Here is a 20,855-nt window from a genome sequence, read left to right on the forward strand (position 1 = left end):
CAATGAGAACAGGACAGGACAAGACACTGATGGACAGAGACACAAAATTTTGTGTTCTTGTATTCTGTTTGGCGATAAACTAGAACAAATTATGAAAATTCAATTTATTCTCATTTTTTTCATTCAAAAAATTTGAGATGAAAAAGTATAATAATAAAAAATATAATTATGAAAAATTAATAAGAATAATAAAAAAAATAAAAAATAAGTTGTGTCCCTTGTTAGTGTCTCTGTGTTCTTCCTGTCAGGACAAAAAATATACTAATTCAGTGTCTCTGAACACATTGTCTCTGTCCATGTCTCCTCTGCCAAACACGATTTTGTGTCTCTGTATTCCTGTCTCAGTGTCCTGTCTCTGTAAACAAACTTTTAACCATTTACTCAAATTAAAATGGTTTGGTTTTCATTGGTCAAACCTGGGGAGTAAAGTGTTTGATGGTTCGATTGTCACCTTGAGCATAGAAAAACTGAAATTCTATCTCATCTAATCAAAATCAGGAATCAATCATTCTGTGGATACAAAAAAGTCATTGCTCAACGGTCATAATCACAAGCCATGCCTACTTTTCAATTTCAGTTAAGATATATTTTTATTGTTGAAACATGCTTGTGTCCCATATTCTTGCTTCAACACTATTTCTTGACTTTTGCTTGATCTTTCACATTTTCCCATATTTATTTGTATTTTTGAGATGGAAGATTCCAACATCTGCTATAGACTAAGAATGTCAACTATTGCGTGGTTGCATCTACTCTAGTTCTTTATCTACTATTCCTCTAAAAAAGAGCACTATTACCAAGTTACCTACAATAATAATAAAGCAAAACAAAACAATGGAAAAGTTCACCTTTCTTCTGTTGTGCTTCTTATTGCTGCATGATATAGCCGTTTCCACTGCCATAGAAAGCATTAGTATTACACGGTCCCTCACTGATGGTGACACCATGGTTTCAGCCGGTGGAACCTTTGCAGTTGGATTCTTAAGTATTCCAGAAAGTTCCAAGAACCGTTACCTTGGGATATGGTACAATAAAGTGCCATCTAACACAGTAGTATGGATTGCCAATAGAAACACTCCACTTAATGACTCGTCCGGGGTCTTGAAGTTCACTGGCAATGGAACTCTTGCTCTTCATACTCATAACGATACCATCATTTGGCATTCCAACTCATCAAGATTCGCGCAGCGACCAGTTGTTGCAGTGCTTTTGGAGTCAGGGAACCTGGTTGTGAAGGAAGATGGGAGCAATGATGATGATTTGAAGAGTTTCATTTGGCAGAGTTTTGATTACCCTTATGACACGCTACTGCCAGGGATGAAACTGGGAAGTGACTTAACTACAGGCCTTACCAGGTACCTAATATCGCAGATTAGTTCTGATGATCCTTCTGAAGGTAGCTATACTTATCAGCTTAATATTGTTGGATATCCTCAATTATGTATAAAAAATGGCCAATCCGTGACATATAGTAGTGGATCTTGGAACGGTCTTCGGTTTGGTGGAATTCCCCAGTTAAAACATAATACTTTTTACAACTTTTACTTTGTTTACAACAAGGAAGAGATATATTACACATATGAGCTTGTCAATAACGCTGTATATACAAGGTCCGTGCTATCTGCAGACGGATCAGTGAATCGTTATGTGTGGAGTGTTACGAATAAGAGCTGGAGTCCCTATCTAACAATACCAACTGATATCTGTGATTATTATGGTAAATGTGGAGCATATGGTATCTGTAATGTAGCCAATTCCCCTGTATGTAGTTGCTTATTGAACGGATTCGAACCTAAAGTCCCTGAAGAATGGAATCAGGCAGATTGGTCTAATGGTTGTGTTAGAATCAACAAATTGAGTTGCCAGGATGATGGATTTGTAAAGTTGTCTGGTTTAAAGTTACCAAACACACAAAGAGCATCATGGTTAAATAATAGCATGAGTCTTGATGAGTGTGCTAATCTATGCATGAAGAATTGTTCCTGCAAGGCTTATGCTGCTTTTGATATCAGGGAAGAAGGAAGAGGGTGTTTATTCTGGTATGATGAGCTGATAGATATTAGAGTGCTGAGTGATCCACAGCAAGATCTTTATGTCAGAATGTCAAGGAAAGATATAGGTATAGAAGTTCATCTTACAATTTAACAAGTTCCTTCTTTCTGTTTTTCTTTTTGCATTGTTTTCTTAGATATACATTTTAATTGTTAATTATATTTTTCCTAGATGAAATTAATAAGGCATCACATAAATCCAAGATCAGGAAGCTGCAGATTATTGCTTCCATCACAGTCATTTCTGTAGGAATTTTGATCCTATGCCTATCCTTCACCCTATACAGAAGAAAGAAGCAGCAGATAAACTATAGTAAGTCACTTCTGCAGCCTCATTGATTTTTTCTAATAAGTAAAGCTGTTGAGTTTCATGGTTTCTCAATTAATCTATTAGTTAATAGAAAATTAACCTATATATGAATTTGAGGTAAACTTGCAATAACATTAAGACATTAGGGGAAAATGGAGGCTCTAGAAACAGGATAATCTATCAACATATTTTAAGAGGCATGAGAAAATCTAGTTAGCAGATTTCTTCATTTTCCTGCAGCCATGCTATATTTGTTCTTTTCTTAATGCTTACTGCTTTACAGGAAACATGAGAGACAGTCCAGAAAGATATGCACGTGTAATACAAGAGCATCAGGAGGAAGAACTAGAACTACCACTGTTTGATATGGCTACACTTATTGCTGCAACCAATAACTTCTCCACCAGTAACATATTAGGAAAAGGTGGTTTTGGAACTGTTTATCAGGTAGTATACTATATATCAGACAAAATGGCTAGTGCTTTATACTTAATAGTATGAACTTAAAAGTGGATGTTCACATCAAATACTGGCGTACTGCAATATTTAGGGTATGCTGAAAGATGGAAGAGAAATAGCAGTTAAGAGGCTCTCAGTACATTCTAGACAAGGTCTTCAAGAGTTCAAAAGTGAAGTGTTGAATGTAGTCAAACTTCAGCATAGGAATTTGGTGAAGCTTCTAGGGTGTTGCATTCAAGCAGAAGAAAGAATGCTGGTCTATGAATATATGCCAAATAAAAGCTTGGACTACTTCATATTTGGTTAGTTTCTAAGTTGATCCTTTCCTAGTTTTGCTTTATTTACTATTAATTATTTTCTAGTTTGGGTAATAGATCTTCTATATTTCTCTACCATAACATTTAGTTAAAGTAACTGATTGAAAGCCTAGCAATCATAGCAACATATGGCTGTATTTTGTTTGAGACACCGGAAACAAGACATAAAAGACAGAGACACTAAATTAGTGTTTTTGTATTTTGTTTGGTTATAAACAAAATATAAGATAGGACAGATTATGAAAAAAATAAATTTCTATTACTAGTGTCTTTATGTTCCTCTTGTCAAAAATGACATAAGATACATTAATTTAGTATCTCAAGACACAATGTCTATGTTTGTGTCTATGTTTCACCTCTCTAACATAATTTTGTATGTATCCTTATTTCTATGTCTGATGCTTGTAAAATTTTAAGGGCAATACAGTTTCTTCTAAAACAGTGGTGGTTGTTCCCCTACAAGAAATACTTAAAATTTGAGCTACAAAAAGACTACTTTAATCTGAAACTCAGCCTTACTTTCTTTCTCTTTAAATATAAAAGATAAAGAGAGAAGCATGCAATTAGTTTGGTCTCAGCGTTTCCTTATTATCATTGGGATTGCACGGGGCATTCTCTATCTCCATCAAGATTCAAGACATCGAATAGTTCATAGAGATCTCAAGGCTAGCAATATTCTGCTAGATGATGAAATGAATGCCAAAATCTCTGATTTTGGACTAGCTAGAAGCTTTATTGGAAATGAAAATGAAGCAAACACAACAACAATTGTCGGAACTTAGTAAGTACTTGATTACTTAACATGTTAATGTATATAATTAATATAAACGTCTTGAGGTACTACCTTGTGCTGAAGCTGTATACTTGTATCATTGTATGTTGATGTTTGTAGTGGTTATGTATCACCAGAGTACCTAATTGATGGAATTTTCTCAACAAAGTCTGATGTTTATAGCTTCGGTGTGCTTGTATTAGAGATAGTAAGTGGAAAAAGAAATAGAGGGTTCAGCAACAGAAATCATCGCTTTAATCTTCTGGGGCATGTAAGCTAAACTTTTGTTTGTTATTGATATTTATTATTTTGTTACAAACCAAATAATATATGTACCTTCACCTAAGTCGTGTCCTAACTCTACCTGGTGTGACATACAGGTATGGAAACTCTTTATAGAAGGTAATTGCTCTGAAATAGTTGATCCGTCCATCAGAAATTCGTCCGATTTATCCGGAGTCATAAGAGCAATTCATGTGGGTCTACTTTGTGTTCAACAGAATCCAGAAGACAGGCCAAGCATGTTGCATGTTCTTATGATGCTAAGTAGCGAATGCACATTGCTTCAACCAAAAATGCCAGGGTTCTTCACTGAGAGAGATCTTGTTGGTGACACTTCATCAAGCAAGAGTGAACTAGTGTCATTTAATGAAATCACAGTTAGTGTGGTGCATCCACGGTAGATGTTGTTTCTTAAATAATTGATTAGCTAAATTCACCACATGACAGTAGCATACAATCCTTTTGAAAATTTAACACTGATGTTTAGCAGTTTAGGGGATTTTGTTAATTGAATACATGTTCTTTATATGCTATTTTAAGGACTAAGGTTATGGTTCATGGGAATATGTTCTTCTTTCTTGTTTAAGTCCTCTGATCAATGTGCAGTGGTGGTTGTTGCAACATTCTTTTTTCTTATTTATTTTATGAATGATTACATGTTTAGTATGCATTCTTATGGAAGAGTCTTTTTTGAACTTAAAGTGCAATGGTGCATAGACTTTTTTCTTTCTTTTTAATTTTGAGAATTTCTTTTCTTTTGTCATTTGTGTAACAATTATCATACTCTTAGTCATAAAAATTTTTGATATTATATTATAAAATTATTTATTCCAGCCATTTAAGCTAATAGAAGAATGAAAAAAAATGTAATATCTCTCAATATATATAAAATATATGCACTTTTACTTGTTTATTATTGGTTTTTTTTTCTAACTGAGTTTGCGTTTCTGTGATGTGTTAAGTTGCTCTCATTACATAGTCAAAATCAGCCTCAAAAAATCTTCCTGGAAAAGCACAGAGATCAGATTTCAGATTCATCAAATTTCTCTTTCTTTCCTCCTATTTTTTTTAATTTTTTTATGAAATCATTTTACTGCGGTAACTGCAGATTGTATTATTTACACCAGCTAGTTTGTAGGTGCTGTTAGTCTATGACACAGATTTTCATCAACCTCTCTAAGAAGTTGAGTTACTTTTTAGCAAGAAGATTCTAGTTAACTTGTTGAAAAGCATAACGGAATTACAAAACGAATAGCCAAATGATGTTATATATATAGTGTATTATTAACTTACTATTTTATTTGTTAAATATGTATAATAATAAATCTATATATGATAGGAATACATAAAAAATCATCTGTATAGAATATATATTACATACAAAATACATATTAAAAATAGTTAAGTACTTTTTTCGTTTCTAATTAAAATTTGAAAACAAAATCAATTTGACTATTTTTTTTTTGTTAATATCATTGTCAACTTTAGAAATTATCTTAAAATCATCCTCTTTATATAAAATGTTAATTACATAACGATTTTACTCTAATAAAACACTCTTCTATCCACTAACCATCCCATTATCATCATTAGTTCATCACCATCACTGTTACTATTTCTATTATTACCATCACTATTGTCATGCTCGAAAATGAATCATGATCGACGCTCAGGAAAATAATCCTCAAACAAGCCTAACTGACTCAAATATAAGTTGAATAAAAAAAATTACAAATATTTTAAATAAATTTACAGTTTCTAAAATGAATAATTACATATTAAAAAAAAACAAAAAATAAAATAAATATGTATAGATCTTGCCTGCCTGTAACATATGGAACAGATGACGTCTAAGAATTCAATAAAGAACAGATATCCATTGCAGATCATTACTCTTAAATTGAAAGGCTCACATAATCAAATATTTACCCCTGAAAAATATTTTTAGAAAAATAGGGTGAGTTTGCAACTCAGTGATTAGACAATACATTTATAATCGACATAAGACAATATAAATACTATTATCAAAGTAATTTTAATTAGAAAATAATAGTTGATAACAATAAGTGAATCAATAAGGGAGTTCTCATACAAAAATCAAATCAAAAGTCCACACCTGGGCAGCTCCACCTCAATGGGTAGCCATTTCCTCTTATATGTCCTAACAGAATAACAGATCTAACGTGTGGCCTACACGTTAGGCTAGCAACACCCCTACTAGCTGAAATCTGAGTTAGATGCATCTAAATTAGTGTCATAACCGTCGTTAACTACGGTTTTCTAATACAAGCCTTCCAAACTAATTAAAAACATATAATTTCAAATACAAGCAACAAATCTTTGATATTTCTAATATATAAGATATCGAATCAAATCAAATCAGATAATTCTTTCTCATCATAAATCTTTTCTAATTCTCAATTAAAAAAATTTCAAATATATTTTACAATTTTAAAATAAGTGAGTACCAATAAATACTTTAATGTTTCAAAAAAGGATATTCAAGCAAAATCAAACATTTTGGAATAATATAAAACTTCATCAAAAATATATATGATCTCATGTATAGTTCTTAAAATATAAGCTTTACAAAAACGAATTATTCAATTCTAATAAATCAATTATTCTAATTAATTTAAACTCCTTCAAAACAAATATAGTGAATATAATTTAAAGATCATAATAAATATATGTCAAAATAATTATAGATACACAATCAAATAATTATAAATGTAAAACCTACTCACAATGTGGTTCCAAAAGACCGAAGATATCAAACTCGGAGTGCCAAATTTAAGGTGAAGAGGATTGAAGTAGAATAAAACGAATGAGCACAAAATTTGGACCGGAGTAACAACAAGATGGAGCTAGCGATAATTTTGGGAATTTAAAGCAAGCAAAACTAAAATCAAATTAAAATAAGGATAAGATAGATTAAATGGTGGCATAATAGGACATGAAAGCTAAAGCAAAATCAAAGAAAAAGGCCAGACCCAAATAATGACAGGAGCGGTTCAGCTCAAGAAGCACCAACAACTCCGGCGACAAGAACGATGGCTTGGCTCAGGTACATCCGAATGGCGACAGGAACAGCGCGGTAGCGGACGATCCCTTCTCCTTGGCGTTTCTCTCTCTCCGGGAACTTCTCTCTCTTCGAAGCTCCAAATCTACAACTACGACAACAACGGCGAGACTGGCTTCGACGGCAGCGGCTAAGCGTTTCTTGGCAGTAGAGGCGCGGCGGCCATAACTTTCTCTAGCGGCGGCAGTGGATCAATCGCGATAGAGGCACAGCGGTGACGAATGAGCACGGTCCGGTCTCCCCCTACTTCCTCTTCTTCCCTCGCGACTCCCTCATTCTCTGAATCTCTCGTCTCTCTCTTCCGTGGGTGTGGCGGTGGCTGGGTAAAAGGTTTCAGGGTTAGGGCTTCCCAATTTGAGAATTAGGATTTGGGAAAAAGACAAATAGGTCCCTGACTTTTCAAACTTTTGACAAATACAACCCTGACAAAATTTAAATACAAAAAGTCCCTGACTTTAACAAACGGAGGACAATTTAGTCCTTCCGTCTATTTGCCTCTCATACACTTAACGGAACTGGCTGACGTGGCTGAAACGGTGTCCAGGTGTCCGTTACGGTGCCACGTTGGAAGGGGAAAAAAGTTCGAAGGACAAATAAGTCCTTGACGTCATTTTACAAATAAAGTTCGAAGGACAAATAGGTCCTTGAGAATTTTTTTTTCAAAATTAATAGACTCATTTCCTAAATTCTCTCATCTATCTCTCTCCATTTTTGTATTTCTCTCTACTATTTTTACTCTATATATAATTATATTTTATATTAGTAATTTGACAAATCAAAATATGTCATTCGATATTTTTTTACAATTAAAATATTTTAAATGTAAAATTATACACATTAAATTATTTTAAATTTTCGATAACGAATGTTAAAATTAATTACTAATAAAAAATTAGACTTTTTCATATAAAAATAATAACTAAAAATCTTATTATTTAATTTTTTATCTGCAGATATATTGGTCTTCTTAGTCAGAAACTTTTGTCAACTTAGACTTTTTTGTAAAAGTAGTTTGATTTTATAAATCTTTTGTGTCATGCATAATTTATACTGTTAGAACAAAGTGAACTATAATTTAAAAAAATATTCTCGTAATGTTATTATGCATAAAAATACTAGTTCTAATATAATACACAAATGCACTAATGCTAACTTAATACATGAATGATGCACAAATGAACTAATGCTAACTTGATGCATAAATGAACTGATGCTAACTAATGCCACTGGTATGATGAAAACTGAACTAATGCAATTTAACAAATTCTAATATAATACACAAATGCACTAAAACTAAACTAATACAATTTAAGAAAAAGAGTAGAAACATAACAAGCTCAATTTCTACAATTTTAATACAAATAATTTAAATTGTAGAATAAAACAAGTTAACTAGATTTCAAAATACAAGCATAATTTTATCAGAAATTATTTTTAATATGGAAATAAAATTGGTATTTTGGTTGAATATTGACATTTGAAGTGTATTACAGTATTGTGGAAATTATTCAACACGCCCCCACGTATTGGCTAAGATGCTGCCACGTGTTCAACACGCCCCCCACGTGTTGGTCAGAATGATGCCACGTGTTCACCGCGTCCCCACGTGTTGCACCACGCCCCCACGTGTTGACTTCCCACAAAAAAAATCCACCCATTTATAATTACACCACATTCTCCCATTTTCAACAAAAACACCAATATTTTTTCCATACAAAAAAAATTAGCCTAATTTTATAAACTAAATTCTCATAATAGAAGTATAATAGAAGTATAATGAAAAAAAAAATTCTCAAGGACCTATTTGTCCTTCGAACTTTATTTGTAAAATGACGTCAATGACTTATTTGTCCTTCGAACTTTTTTCCCCTTCCAACGTGGCATCGTAACGGACACCTGTACACCGTTTCAGCCACGTCAGCCAGTTCCATTAGGTGTATGAGAGGCAAATAGACGGAAAGACTAAATTGTCTTCCGTTTATTAAAGTCAGGGACTTTTTTGTATTTAAAATTTATCAGAGATGTATTTGTCAAAAATTTAAAAAATCAGGACCTATCTGTCTTTTTCCCTTAGGATTTTTTATTTGAAAAAAAAAAAAGAGAAGTAAGGGTATTTTAAAAATTTTACAATTACCCTCACTCTTATTACAACGCAATTCAAGTCAAGTTTGTGTAACTGTTGAATCCGAGCTTCGATTTTCTTCAAGACAGTGTTATTAAAACCGCCACAGAGGCCGCAGTCTCCGGTGACGACGAGGACGACGGAGTTAATAGGCCCGACGTCCGTAAGGGGCACAACGATGTTGTCATCTCGGAGACAGCAATTGATGCTTACAAGAGTCCGACGAGCGTTTCGGGGGCCTGCTGTTTAGGACGGCTTTGCAGTGACAAGCTTCATAACTTCATAATCTTGTGAGTTGTGAGATTCTTAACATAGTCGATTTTTTTTTCCAGAGTTTCCTAGTGCCGCAGAAAATAGAAGAAGAAAACTGATAGGGAAAGAGAGAGATGGTAATAATGGTGATGTACAGATGATGATGAGAGAAAAAGAGTCATGGTAATGCTGGATGGAAGAAAGTGTTTTATTAGGGGGTAAAATCGTCATGTACAATTTTTAAGGTTGAGAAAAATATTAATAAAAAAAATTAGAAACAACTTTAATTTTGATTCAACATTAGAGACAAAAGACGAAAATCATGCTCACGGATATAGAGTTCCATTGAAGCAGGAAAAGTGGAAAACATCATGTCATGTATGTACTCCGGGCTTACCATAAGTCTTTTTATTTTTCCTATTTTAATTCCACAAAGGTACAATCATATAAGTAGTCACCTTTTGTCGGTCAAATACTCTATATTTTTTATATTAGAGAGATAGAGTTAATACTCAAAATCGTTTGTCTGAAAGATATTTTGATATCTATCTTGGTTTTTGAAAGATAAAGTTAATCAAAATCATCCCCAAAAGATATACGACTTGGTTACGTTAGTCTTTTCGTCAGTTGGCTGATGACGTCACATGATGACGTAGTGAGTGATGCCACGTGTCATGACATGATTGGTTGACGTGTCAGATCAGTGACACGTGGCACGCACGTGACATGCCACGTATCACTTAACATGTAAAAAAAATTATTTTTGATCAAAATAGTCCTTGAAAGTTTAGAAATAAGTCATTTTTATCCCTAAAATTTTAAAAAATAATCAAAATTAGTCTTTATATAATTTTTTTTTAATTTTTTTTGATAATATTAAATTTGAAATATTTTTTTATACTACTAATTTTAATAGAAATATAATTGACAAACAAAAAATTAGTAATGGTATCTTTTTTTCTTAAACATTTTGTCAATAAAATTATTTCTCTCCTTTAAGTCTTCTCAAAATCTCTCTTATTCTTTTCTATTCTAAAACCTTTTTCTTACATTATCACATTTTGCTAGAATATATATATACTTAAAATTAAAATTAAAATGTATGTATTTATTAACCTAAACAAAATTATATGCTCAAAATCAAAATTTATGTATTAAAAGAAAAATTATATAATCTATCTCAAATATATGAAACACACAAAATATTAAATATTTTTAACTATATAAAAGTACTAAAGAAAATATTAATCTGGTCATAATATATATTCGTTACCAGTGTTAATATCTTAATTGTCAAATTATTTTGGTTTGAATCAAATAGATCAATTAAGAGATCCAAATCTTTTCTTTTTTTTTAAATATTTACAAGAAACAACTATAAAAAAGCACAAACGAAATTATTAAACTAATTACGTGATTATCACATCTAAATTTATAAGTGATGTTTTTCGAGGGTCGAAGAAGTGTCATTTTACTTTTTCTAAATAATGGATTTGAAAAGAAATTCAATTTTTCTTAGAACTTTCTAAATTTAATTAGTTTCAATTTATAATTGTGAAAGATTGTATAATTTTTGTGTGTTCCATATGTTTGAGATAGATTATATAATTTGTTTTAATACATAAATTTTGATTTTGAGCATATAACTTTGTTTAGGTTAACAAATACATACATTTCAATTTTGAGTATATATATTCTAGCAAAATATGATAATGTAAGAAAAAAATTTTAAAATAGAAAAGAATAAGAGAGATTTTAAAAAGATTTAAAGGATAGAGATAATTTGATTGACAAAATTTTTAAGAAGAAAAGATACAATTATTAATTTTTTGTTTGTCAATTATATTTCTATTAAATTTAGTAGTATAAAAAAATATTTCAAATTTAATTTTATCAAGAAAAAATAAAAAAAATTATATAATGACTAATTTTGATTATTTTTTAAAATTTTAGGGATGAAAATGATTTATATCTGAACTTTCAAGGACTATTTTTATTAAAAATTACTTTTTTACGTGTCAAGTGACGTGTCACTGACCTGACACGTGGCGTGTCACATGTCACTGATCTGACACGTCAACCAATCATGTCGTGACGCGTGGCATCACCCACCACGTCATCATGTGCCACGTGGCACTTAACGTGACACGTCATCAGCTAACTGACGGAAGGACTAACGTGACCAAGTCGTGTATCTTTTGGGGACGATTTTGATTAACTTTATTTTTCGAAGACCAAAATGGAGATCGGGATATCTTTCAGGGACGATTTTGAGTATTAACTCTAGAGAGATGATAGTATTTTGTAATGATATTGAAATATGGTACATTTAACTAAGAAGTCAAGAACACAAATGAAACTAATAGATTTGTTACTTAAAACATAAGAAGATCATTTTAATAAAGATACTAAAAATATCTTTGTTTAAAGATGTTCATATATGTTATATTATTATTGGACATTCTTATTAAATTGGTTAATAATTTATTTTTTATTATAAATTAGAACAAAATCGATTTATTATATCAACAATAATAAACTCAATTGTCTGCATTATAATTATTAGACACGATTTAATCTGATCGAATTATATCATCTAAACCGAATATCTTTAAATTTTTTGATAAAAAGATAATTATATCCCAAACTTTTTGTTTTTCGGACATTTAAATTCCTAAAAATTTAAAAATATAATTAAATTCTTAAAAAAATTGAATTTATTGTTATTGTTATAAAAAAATCGATTTTATTCTAATTTGTTAAATAATTCAAAAATAATCGGTTCATTAATACATCTAATAATAATGCGACACGTAAATATCTTTACAAAAAAATATTTTACGCATCTTTACGGAATATCCTCCAAAACATAAATGTACCTGAATTTTTAAAATTTGTATAATGCATAAATCTGACTTATATCTCACTCAAATCAAATTCTCAAATTTTATTTTTTTTTCTCTTTAATAAATTTGACCATTCAATTTGTTCAATAACAATTATAAAAAATTAACTCCATATTAAAAAATATCAATATTTTCAATAACAAATTTATTAAAATATGACCACACACTTTTATATATATATATATATATATATATATATATATATATATATATATATATAATTTTAGAACGCACTTCGATTCCAGAAAAAAAAAAAAGGGGGTAAGAGCAAACCACAGACAAAAAGAAAAAATAAAGTTTAAACTAAATAAAACAAGAACAAAACATATAACAACATAAGACATAAGTAAAGGACCTAGACAACTAGACTACTCTACGAATGCCAAAAATATTGAAGGCACTAATTTAGGAAGTTATGGTTAGGATTTGGTTTAAGAAAAAGAGGAGTAAGCATATTGCAGGAATTTTATAAAATTAGACAATAAAATAGGAACTAGAATCAAATCTATAAAATAAAACTATTTTAAAAATATTATTTATTTATCAACTTACTAATTAGTTTTAAATAAGTATTCTAATTTTAAATTAGAAATAATTTAATTGATTTTTTTAGATTATAAAATTAAACTAAGAATTTTATTTATTCAAATTAAATTTACAAATCCTCATTATTTTTTAATTAGTGAAAATATAATTCTAAATACGCAAAAAATGTCTAATCCTTATAAAATTTATGTAAGAGTTCTATAATTAATTAATCCAAACTCTAAATATGAAAATTTGATTTAATTAATTTTAATAAAAAAATTTTAAAAATAAAATCTTAGATAAATAAATAAATCTCAATTAACTTATTATTTAATTTTAAAAAAACTTTGAGGTCTTACAATTAACATTAAGATAGCTCGTCAAGCAACACTAACAAAGAATATTGTTGGTACCTTAATTCAATGATAAATTATGTTAATTCAATTCTTTTTTTTTTCTGTTTGCTTGAGTCATTATCATTTTTTTTCACTTTCTTTTTAATAAGTACAATTACATAATCACTTAGTACATATGTTTAATAAAAGTGGAGAGTAAAAAAAGAGAAAGAGGCACGAAATTATGTAAGAGGGAATAAAAAAAATGTGTAGAGTGAATATTAATTTATATAGTAAATATAAGAAAAAGTAAATATAAAAGGTGAGAATAAATTAAAATTTAACTCAATTTATATCTAAAAAGAACTAATATTAATATTAAAAATATAGAGTAATAGATCTTCTTATTACATAATAAATATAAGAATAGTAATAGATCTTTTTATTTTTTAAAAGAATCAAAAAGTATTTTAAATAGAGGAGGATTAAAAGATAATTTAATTAAAAAATATGTATTATTAATTAGCCACTTAAACAGACGTGGTATGATAGTAAAAAGTTAGAAGGCTAACAATATATATTTATATATCTAAAGGCTTTCTTAAACTATGCTTTAATATATTACTAATAAATGGATAGATATAACAACAAACTTGATATTTAAAAAATAAATTTTTTTGTATGATTTATATAAGATTTAATAGTTAGAATTAAAGAAAAAAGTCACATGAATTTAATTAATAATGATGTACGAAGAAAATCTCATATCCTAAACTGTTCAATTTGTGATGTTGATGGTTTGACGAACTATAAGGGATTAAAAGAGGAAGAAAAATAAGTTATTTTCATTGTTGAAGAGAATGAAAAATCTCTTTTTTTTTTAAATATTTGTTGAGTTATTACACCTTATATACTATGTATTCTTTATGTACTCTCACTAAAAAATAATTACAATGATAAGTCTATTATTTATAAAGAAATAATCTAGGTAACATCCTTCCGCAAGCTAGAATTGCGTAAATCTAACCATCCTAGCTTGGAAACATTAACAAGAAAAGGACCCGCTGGTAAAGTTTTGGTAAGAAAATCAGCAAGTTGAACTTTGGAACGAATTGGCATAAGATGAATGAGACCAGACAAATACTTTTCACGAACAATGTGGTAGTCCACTTCAATGTGTTTGATTTTTTCATGAAAGATGCGATTATTGGCAACGTGACAATGAAATCCATTAAGAAAGATAACCAACTAGCTTCACAAGTGGCAACAGCAAGAGAGGTAGCCCAGTCAGGCAAATCCAGTGAGATGCAGATTAGAAGTAGAGGAGAAGAAGAGACTAGTTGCAGGTCGGCCTTTTAAATATCGGAGTACGCAAAAAGCAGTATGTAGGTGAGAAGTGGTTGTACAGTCCAAAAATTGGCTCAAACGTGCCAGATCATAAGAGATATCGGGTCTAGTGTTTGTGAGGTAAAGAAGACGGCTGATGAGCTGTATGTAAATAGTGTTGTCTGTTAAATAGTAACCGATTCCTTTGAGAGTTTCTGATTATAATCAAATGGTAGAGAGACTTGCAATCTAGATAACCAAAATCTCTGAGAAGGTTCATGGTGTACTTCTATTGATAAATGTGAATTCCAGAGTTAGAGCATGCTACTTCCATTCCCAAGAAATATTTGAGATCACCAAGATCCTTTATTTTGAATTTGTCATCCAAATTTTGCTTGATGGAATTGATTTCGCCAATGTCATTCTCGGTTAAAACCAAGTCATTAACATATACTAGAATGGCAGTGAGATTGTTTCTTGATAAAGAGTGAATGATCATAAAAAAACTGCTTATAACCAGCATCCACAAGAGTCTGAGTGAGTTTAATATTTCATTGCCTGCTTGCTTGCTTAAGCCTATATAGAGACTTTTTGCAACTTACAAACTAAACCTGGTTGTGACACAGCCAAACCGGGAGGTATCTTCATATAAACTTCCTTGTCCAAATCTCTATGAAGGAAGGCAGTGTTGACGTCCAGCTGTTTCAAATGCCATTTCTTTGCCGCTGCTAATGCTAACATTACTCGTAGGGTAGTCATTTTGACAACTGGACTAAAAGTATAACCATAATCTACTCCTTGCACTTGAGTGAATTCTTTTACAACTAGCCTCGTTTTGTGCCTCTCTATGGTGCCATCGGGATTGAATTTTATCCAAAAAATCCATTTGCAACCCATATCCTTCTTGTCTTTTGGGAGTTCAGTGAGACACCAAGTTCTATTCTAATCTAAAGCTGTCAATTCATCTTGTATTGTCTTTCTCCAACATTCATGTGCAGCCTCTTCCTCATAAGTGCTAGGTTCTTGATTTGAGGTGATGGCTAGAGAAAGTAACTTATATTTTGGGGTTAGTTTATCACATGACAAGTGTTGTGAGATAGGGTATAAAGAGCTAGAGTTGGCAAAGTTGCTAGAATGAGCTGTCTGGGTTGTCATACAGTGATAATTCTTCAAATAAGCAAGCGATTTCTTGACTCTTTCAGATTTTCTAGTAATGCAGTCATGTGTGATGTCAGAGTGTTGTGATGCAGGTGCATTGTTAGTGTGTGGTGTGGTAATGGGTGCAATCAAGGTTCTGAAAACCGAACCGATCATCGAACCGCTCTAACTACTGGTTCACTGGTTTATAGGTTCAACCGGTTCGACCGTGGTTGAATCGAAAAAACTATTTTATAATAAAATAATAAATAAAATATAAATAAACACACTAAAATATAATGATAGTCTAATATAAACTTTAAAATATCCAAATTAAAAGTACTATATAAACCCGAATGTTATAATCTCATTTAAATACTTTCATATTGTATCTTTTGCTTTCTTTTTTGTCTTTCCGTCCTAGCAAATTAATACAATATATGATAAGCCTAGTATTACATTTAACTACACAAAATCTAATTGTTATTGAGTGTTGGACCTAGGAACTATCTCAAAGCTCTATTGTTGATACTTAATCAATAGCTCAAGCTATTAGAGGCCATCAAACAATTTAAGTCTACTTCTTCAATGTCACAAAAGAGTAATTTAACTATGCAGATTAATATACCCCCGAAACAAAAAAAAATGCAGATTAATATGATAGTAGTGAAAAATTAGTGAAAAAGTAATTATTTATTCGGAAAAAGAAAAAGGGACAAATAAAGGAAATGTTCACCTCTCTGGAGCAGTATTAAGAAGTTGATTGCATAGGGATCAATCCTAGAAAGTGTCAAGTTTTGAAGCACCAAAGAATAGAAAGTATAAATTAAAATGAGCATGGAAGCTAAATAAATGTAGGTGCATATTGGAGTGGATAAAAAATATTATTACATACTTTATCTGTATCCAACAATCGAAAGGTACCATTCAAAAACTCTATAGCTTCACTTGTTAGCTCTAAACTCTATCTCTATGCATAAGAGTCTGATCTGAATAACAACAGCAGCAAATTTCAACTAAAATAGAGTCAAAATTCAACCAATAACAACAGCAAAATTCAACAATTATTCAACTAATAACAGCAGTAAAACTCACAGAATAATTAACAATTATTAACCCATAACAAGTTTATAGATTGTTCAATAATTATTGTTTAAAAAAACCTAGAAGCTAGAAGCATAAAAGTATAAAATAGAGGGGGAATCGGTGAACAAAACTGACCAGTGCAACCGAGCTGACGCCGGTGACGGTGGAAGAGAGGTGTACGACGGAGGCAGGAGGCGAGTCCGGCAACGGTCCTTCCAGAGCTGAAACTGCGGCGATGGTGGAGAGTTGCACGATCGCGACTATAATCTTCGAGGCTCCAACTTGCGACGGCGGCGGGAGCAGTCCAGCAGTTGGACGGAAGTGACGGAGATAACTCGCCGGCAGTGAGAAGAAGGACGAGCTCGAGGGTGAGGGTAAGGGTAAGGGTGAGGGTGGGGGTGAGGGAGGGAGAGCTGCGCCGTTTGTCTTGTGTGGAGTAAGGGTTAGTGGAGTGGGTTACTAAATTAGGGATTTAGGGTTGCTGGGTTAAATGGGAAGGACCACACGGCTGTGTCTTGGTCAAATTTAAAAAACTGGCCGGTTCACAGTTTGGTTCGACCGACCGGTTTCTGGCCGGTTTTGCGGTTTGACATCGGTTTTCTGATTCTGTGGTTTTGCCATTAGTCCGAACCAGAAATTCCATCGGTTCACGGTTCGACCATCCGATTCGAACCAGTTTTCAGAACATTGGGTGCAATAGTGTGAGAGGAAATTGGTTAGTGCATTGAACTTGAGAAATGTTCATTTAAATCTGTGAGTGTGGTATGTGTGGGTGATTGTAAATGATATGTAAATGGTGTATTATATTGAAAAAAATCAATGCATTGTGGAGTACGAGTGGGTACCACAGAAATGTCAGTGCTAGTGGAATGTAAAAATGAAAAATGAGTTTCATAAAAATTTACATTCCTGGATATGAAAATTTCCTTTGATTTTAAATCAATAAATCGAAAACCCTTTGGTCCTAATTTAAAACCGAGAAAAGTTACTTTTCTGGCTCTTGTGTCTAATTTTGTTCTTGAATTTGTTAATGTGGAGGTATATGCAAGAGAACCAAATACTCTTAAATATGAAAGGTAAGGTAAGTTACCATACAAAAGTTTGTAAGGACAAACATTATCCAGGTTAGGGTTGGGCAGCCTATTAATTAAGTGAATGGCATGAGCAACTGCGTATTGCCAAAAATAATGTGGAATTCTTGATTGAAATAGCAGTACTCTAGCAACACCTAAAATATGCTGGTATTTTCTCTCTACAATCCTGTTTTACTCTGATGTTTCTACACAAGAAGTTTGGTGTAAAATTCCAGTTGATGCAAAAAAGGATTTTAGAGTGAACTCTGACCCATTGTCAGTCCTTATACACTTGACTTATTTTTCAAATTGTACTCTGACAAAATTCACAAAATTAATAACTAATTGTGATGCTTCAAATTTGGTTTTCATAAAAAAAATCCAAGTGAATCTGCTCTTGCCATCCACCACAGTAAAAAAATATCTATATCCTTCATTGGAAGGGATAGAAATAGGACTCCAGATATCCATATGAACTAAGTCAAAATAAACTAAGATTAAAAGATAATTTCTTTTGTTTTGAAAAATAACATGAATCACAAGAAAGTTTTGAAGCAATACAATCTATAAAAGAATAATACTTCTTCAGAAAAATCAATTTATGCATGGGTATGTGTCCTAATCTAAGATGTCAAATGTTGTTGTACTTACTGTGTGAGGTGTGGTGGGATGAGTAGTAGTCGTAGTTGCCGCCAATGAAGCTTGCTTTGTTGGAAGAGGGGAGAAAGTGAGAGAATTCTGGTTTAACCCTTCTATACACTCAGCAATGTCAATCATCTTTGATGTGGATCGATTTTGTATCTCACAACACTTATCATTGATTAACAGTTAACAATGTAAGTTTGAGGTTATACTTTGACACAGAGATCAGTTTAAAATCAAAAGAAGGAATGTATGAAACATTTTTGAGAAAATTTTTTTTAGAGAATGTCATTGTGCCAATGATGGTGCTAACAGTTTTTGTCCCATTTGGCAATATCACATTGATCGGAGCAATATTTTAAAAATTTCAAAATCTTTTAAGTCAAAAGTCACATGGTCTGTTGCACTGAAATCAATGACCTATAGTGCAGATTTTGGAGTGATAATACTCATAATTCTCACATTAAAATGTAATGCAATGATTTTAACTGGAGTGAAAGTCTGAATCGAATTAGTCAAAATTTGAGTTGCATTATGAGGTTGTTGTTGCACACTTTTGTCTTTGATCAACTCTAACAAGGCAAATCTCTGTTCTGGAGTGAACCCAGATCTTGATATTCCGTTGTTCTCTTAGAGACAATTAAGCTGGAATTGTTTGTCACTGAGTATATCATCATGCCCCTCAGTGATCACGTGATTGATAGTGGTAAATGGGAGGAGTACCCATGCTTCTTATAACATACATCTTATGTGTGACCTTACTTGTTAGAGCAAGCCAATGTAGCTCCATGACCTCTACAATGGGAGGATCTGTTTACCATGTTCGCTATTTTGAGAAATCAATGAATCACAGAGTTGGATTCAGATCTTCTTCCTTCTAACTCGTTGATTGGAATAGAAAATCTTGCGAAATAGCCTCTCATCAAACTCTATTGGATGAGTTTGAAGGAAGAGGTAAGAACGGGGAAAGAAAATGTCGAAAGAAAAATTAGGGATGGTAAAAAAATGGCGAAATTGGATTGAATTTCAATTCACAACTTTTTTTTAATTTGATTCACAATTTGGTTGCTCTACACACTCACCGCACCATGAAGAAAATCTCATGTCCTAAACCGTTCAAGCTGTAATGTTGATTGTTTGATGAACCAAAAGGAATGAAGAGAATGAAAAATTCTTTTTTTTTAAATATTTGTTGAGTTATTATACTTTATATACTATGCACTCTTTATGTACTTTCACTAAAAAATAATTATAATGATAAGCCTATTATTGATAAAAAATAATTTATGTAATAATGTACACTAATAATAACTTGTTAATTTTTATTATATATCTATGTAAAGTCAAATTTATTTACTTTTGATCTATAATTAGAATCAACTTATAAAATTTGATTGAAATTAAGCTCACTACCTAATAATTAATAAAATTGTTAGTTTAAAATGATTTAATATGGCTTTTAAATTTATATCCATTAAAATTAAAACAATCTAATAATACACAATAGTGGTATATATATATGGAAACGTATCCGGATACTTATTTCTATTTTCATGAGGACATGCATGACTATTCTTTCTCCAGTTTTGGTTGAGGTCAATTGTGACCCATAATTTTCTTGTTGCCCAATGACTAAATTACTAACCTCGTGGAAAATAATCAAATATATAACATCGGTCAAATTTAATCGAAAATAAAATAATAAATTAATATCAATCAACATTTCCCTGGTTGACCGGAACTCTCAAGTTTTTCTTCCTTGTCCGTAGTACATAGCCTTTCTATACAATAATTTAGTGAGAAACATGTTTTCACATGGAATGGAATAATATCGGAAGAATTCTAACTGGCCAATATTTTTTTAGTTTTGTCTTATATTTAAATTAATATTAATTATTTTGAATTTTTTATAATATTTTTTAAATTAATAGGTTAATGACTAAATTATTACAAAATTTTATTTAAAAATTTGTTACTGACTATTAGATTATTACAATATTACATACACAAAATAAAATTTAAATATCGACTCTTAATATGAATCATCTAACATTTTTCTTTCAATAAGTATTTTTTTTCCTATTTTAATGAAAAATCTTCCTAAAGTTTACTTGGTTAAAACTTAAAGTTAATCGTTTATGTCTTGGTGAAAACAAAGAAAAAAGATTATTAAGA

General features: G+C 31.2%; 1 protein-coding gene and 1 long non-coding RNA gene across 3 annotated transcripts; one reads left to right on the forward strand and one right to left on the reverse strand.

Moving 5' to 3' along the window:
- The first annotated feature begins 418 nt into the window (after positions 1–418).
- On the forward strand, positions 419–4,882 carry LOC112705344 (G-type lectin S-receptor-like serine/threonine-protein kinase At4g27290). The gene is made up of 7 exons (XM_029288749.2): positions 419–2,119; positions 2,224–2,364; positions 2,645–2,808; positions 2,912–3,122; positions 3,681–3,918; positions 4,030–4,180; positions 4,290–4,882. Exons 1-7 carry the CDS (start codon positions 835–837, stop codon positions 4,590–4,592), a joined length of 2,493 nt encoding a protein of 830 aa, XP_029144582.2. The 5' UTR covers positions 419–834; the 3' UTR covers positions 4,593–4,882.
- A 784-nt stretch (positions 4,883–5,666) lies between these two features.
- Positions 5,667–17,467, reverse strand: LOC112707316 (uncharacterized). Of its 2 annotated transcripts, XR_003156034.3 has the most exons (5): positions 17,101–17,467; positions 16,775–16,868; positions 16,616–16,659; positions 6,308–6,419; positions 5,667–6,122 (listed from the first exon to the last, which is right to left on the reverse strand). It is a non-coding gene; the product is annotated as an uncharacterized lncRNA (long non-coding RNA). The 2 variants fall into 2 exon arrangements; XR_003156033.3 differs by lacking the exons at positions 5,667–6,122; positions 6,308–6,419 and having other exon boundaries at positions 16,227–16,659; positions 17,101–17,460.
- Between the last annotated feature and the right edge of the window lie 3,388 nt (positions 17,468–20,855).

This window comes from Arachis hypogaea, chromosome 8 (genome assembly GCF_003086295.3).
Source record: "Arachis hypogaea cultivar Tifrunner chromosome 8, arahy.Tifrunner.gnm2.J5K5, whole genome shotgun sequence".
Lineage (NCBI taxonomy): Eukaryota > Viridiplantae > Streptophyta > Magnoliopsida > Fabales > Fabaceae > Arachis > Arachis hypogaea.

Bases quoted from the DNA above. Each gene is read 5' to 3' on its own strand.
- LOC112705344 (XM_029288749.2), top strand. From the start codon at position 835: ATGGAAAAGTTCACCTTTCTTCTGTTGTGCTTCTTATTGCTGCATGAT. The intron at 2,809-2,911 runs GTAGTATACTAT...TGCAATATTTAG, and splicing joins GTTTTGGAACTGTTTATCAG to GGTATGCTGAAAGATGGAAG. The intron at 3,919-4,029 runs GTAAGTACTTGA...TGATGTTTGTAG, and splicing joins ACAACAATTGTCGGAACTTA to TGGTTATGTATCACCAGAGT.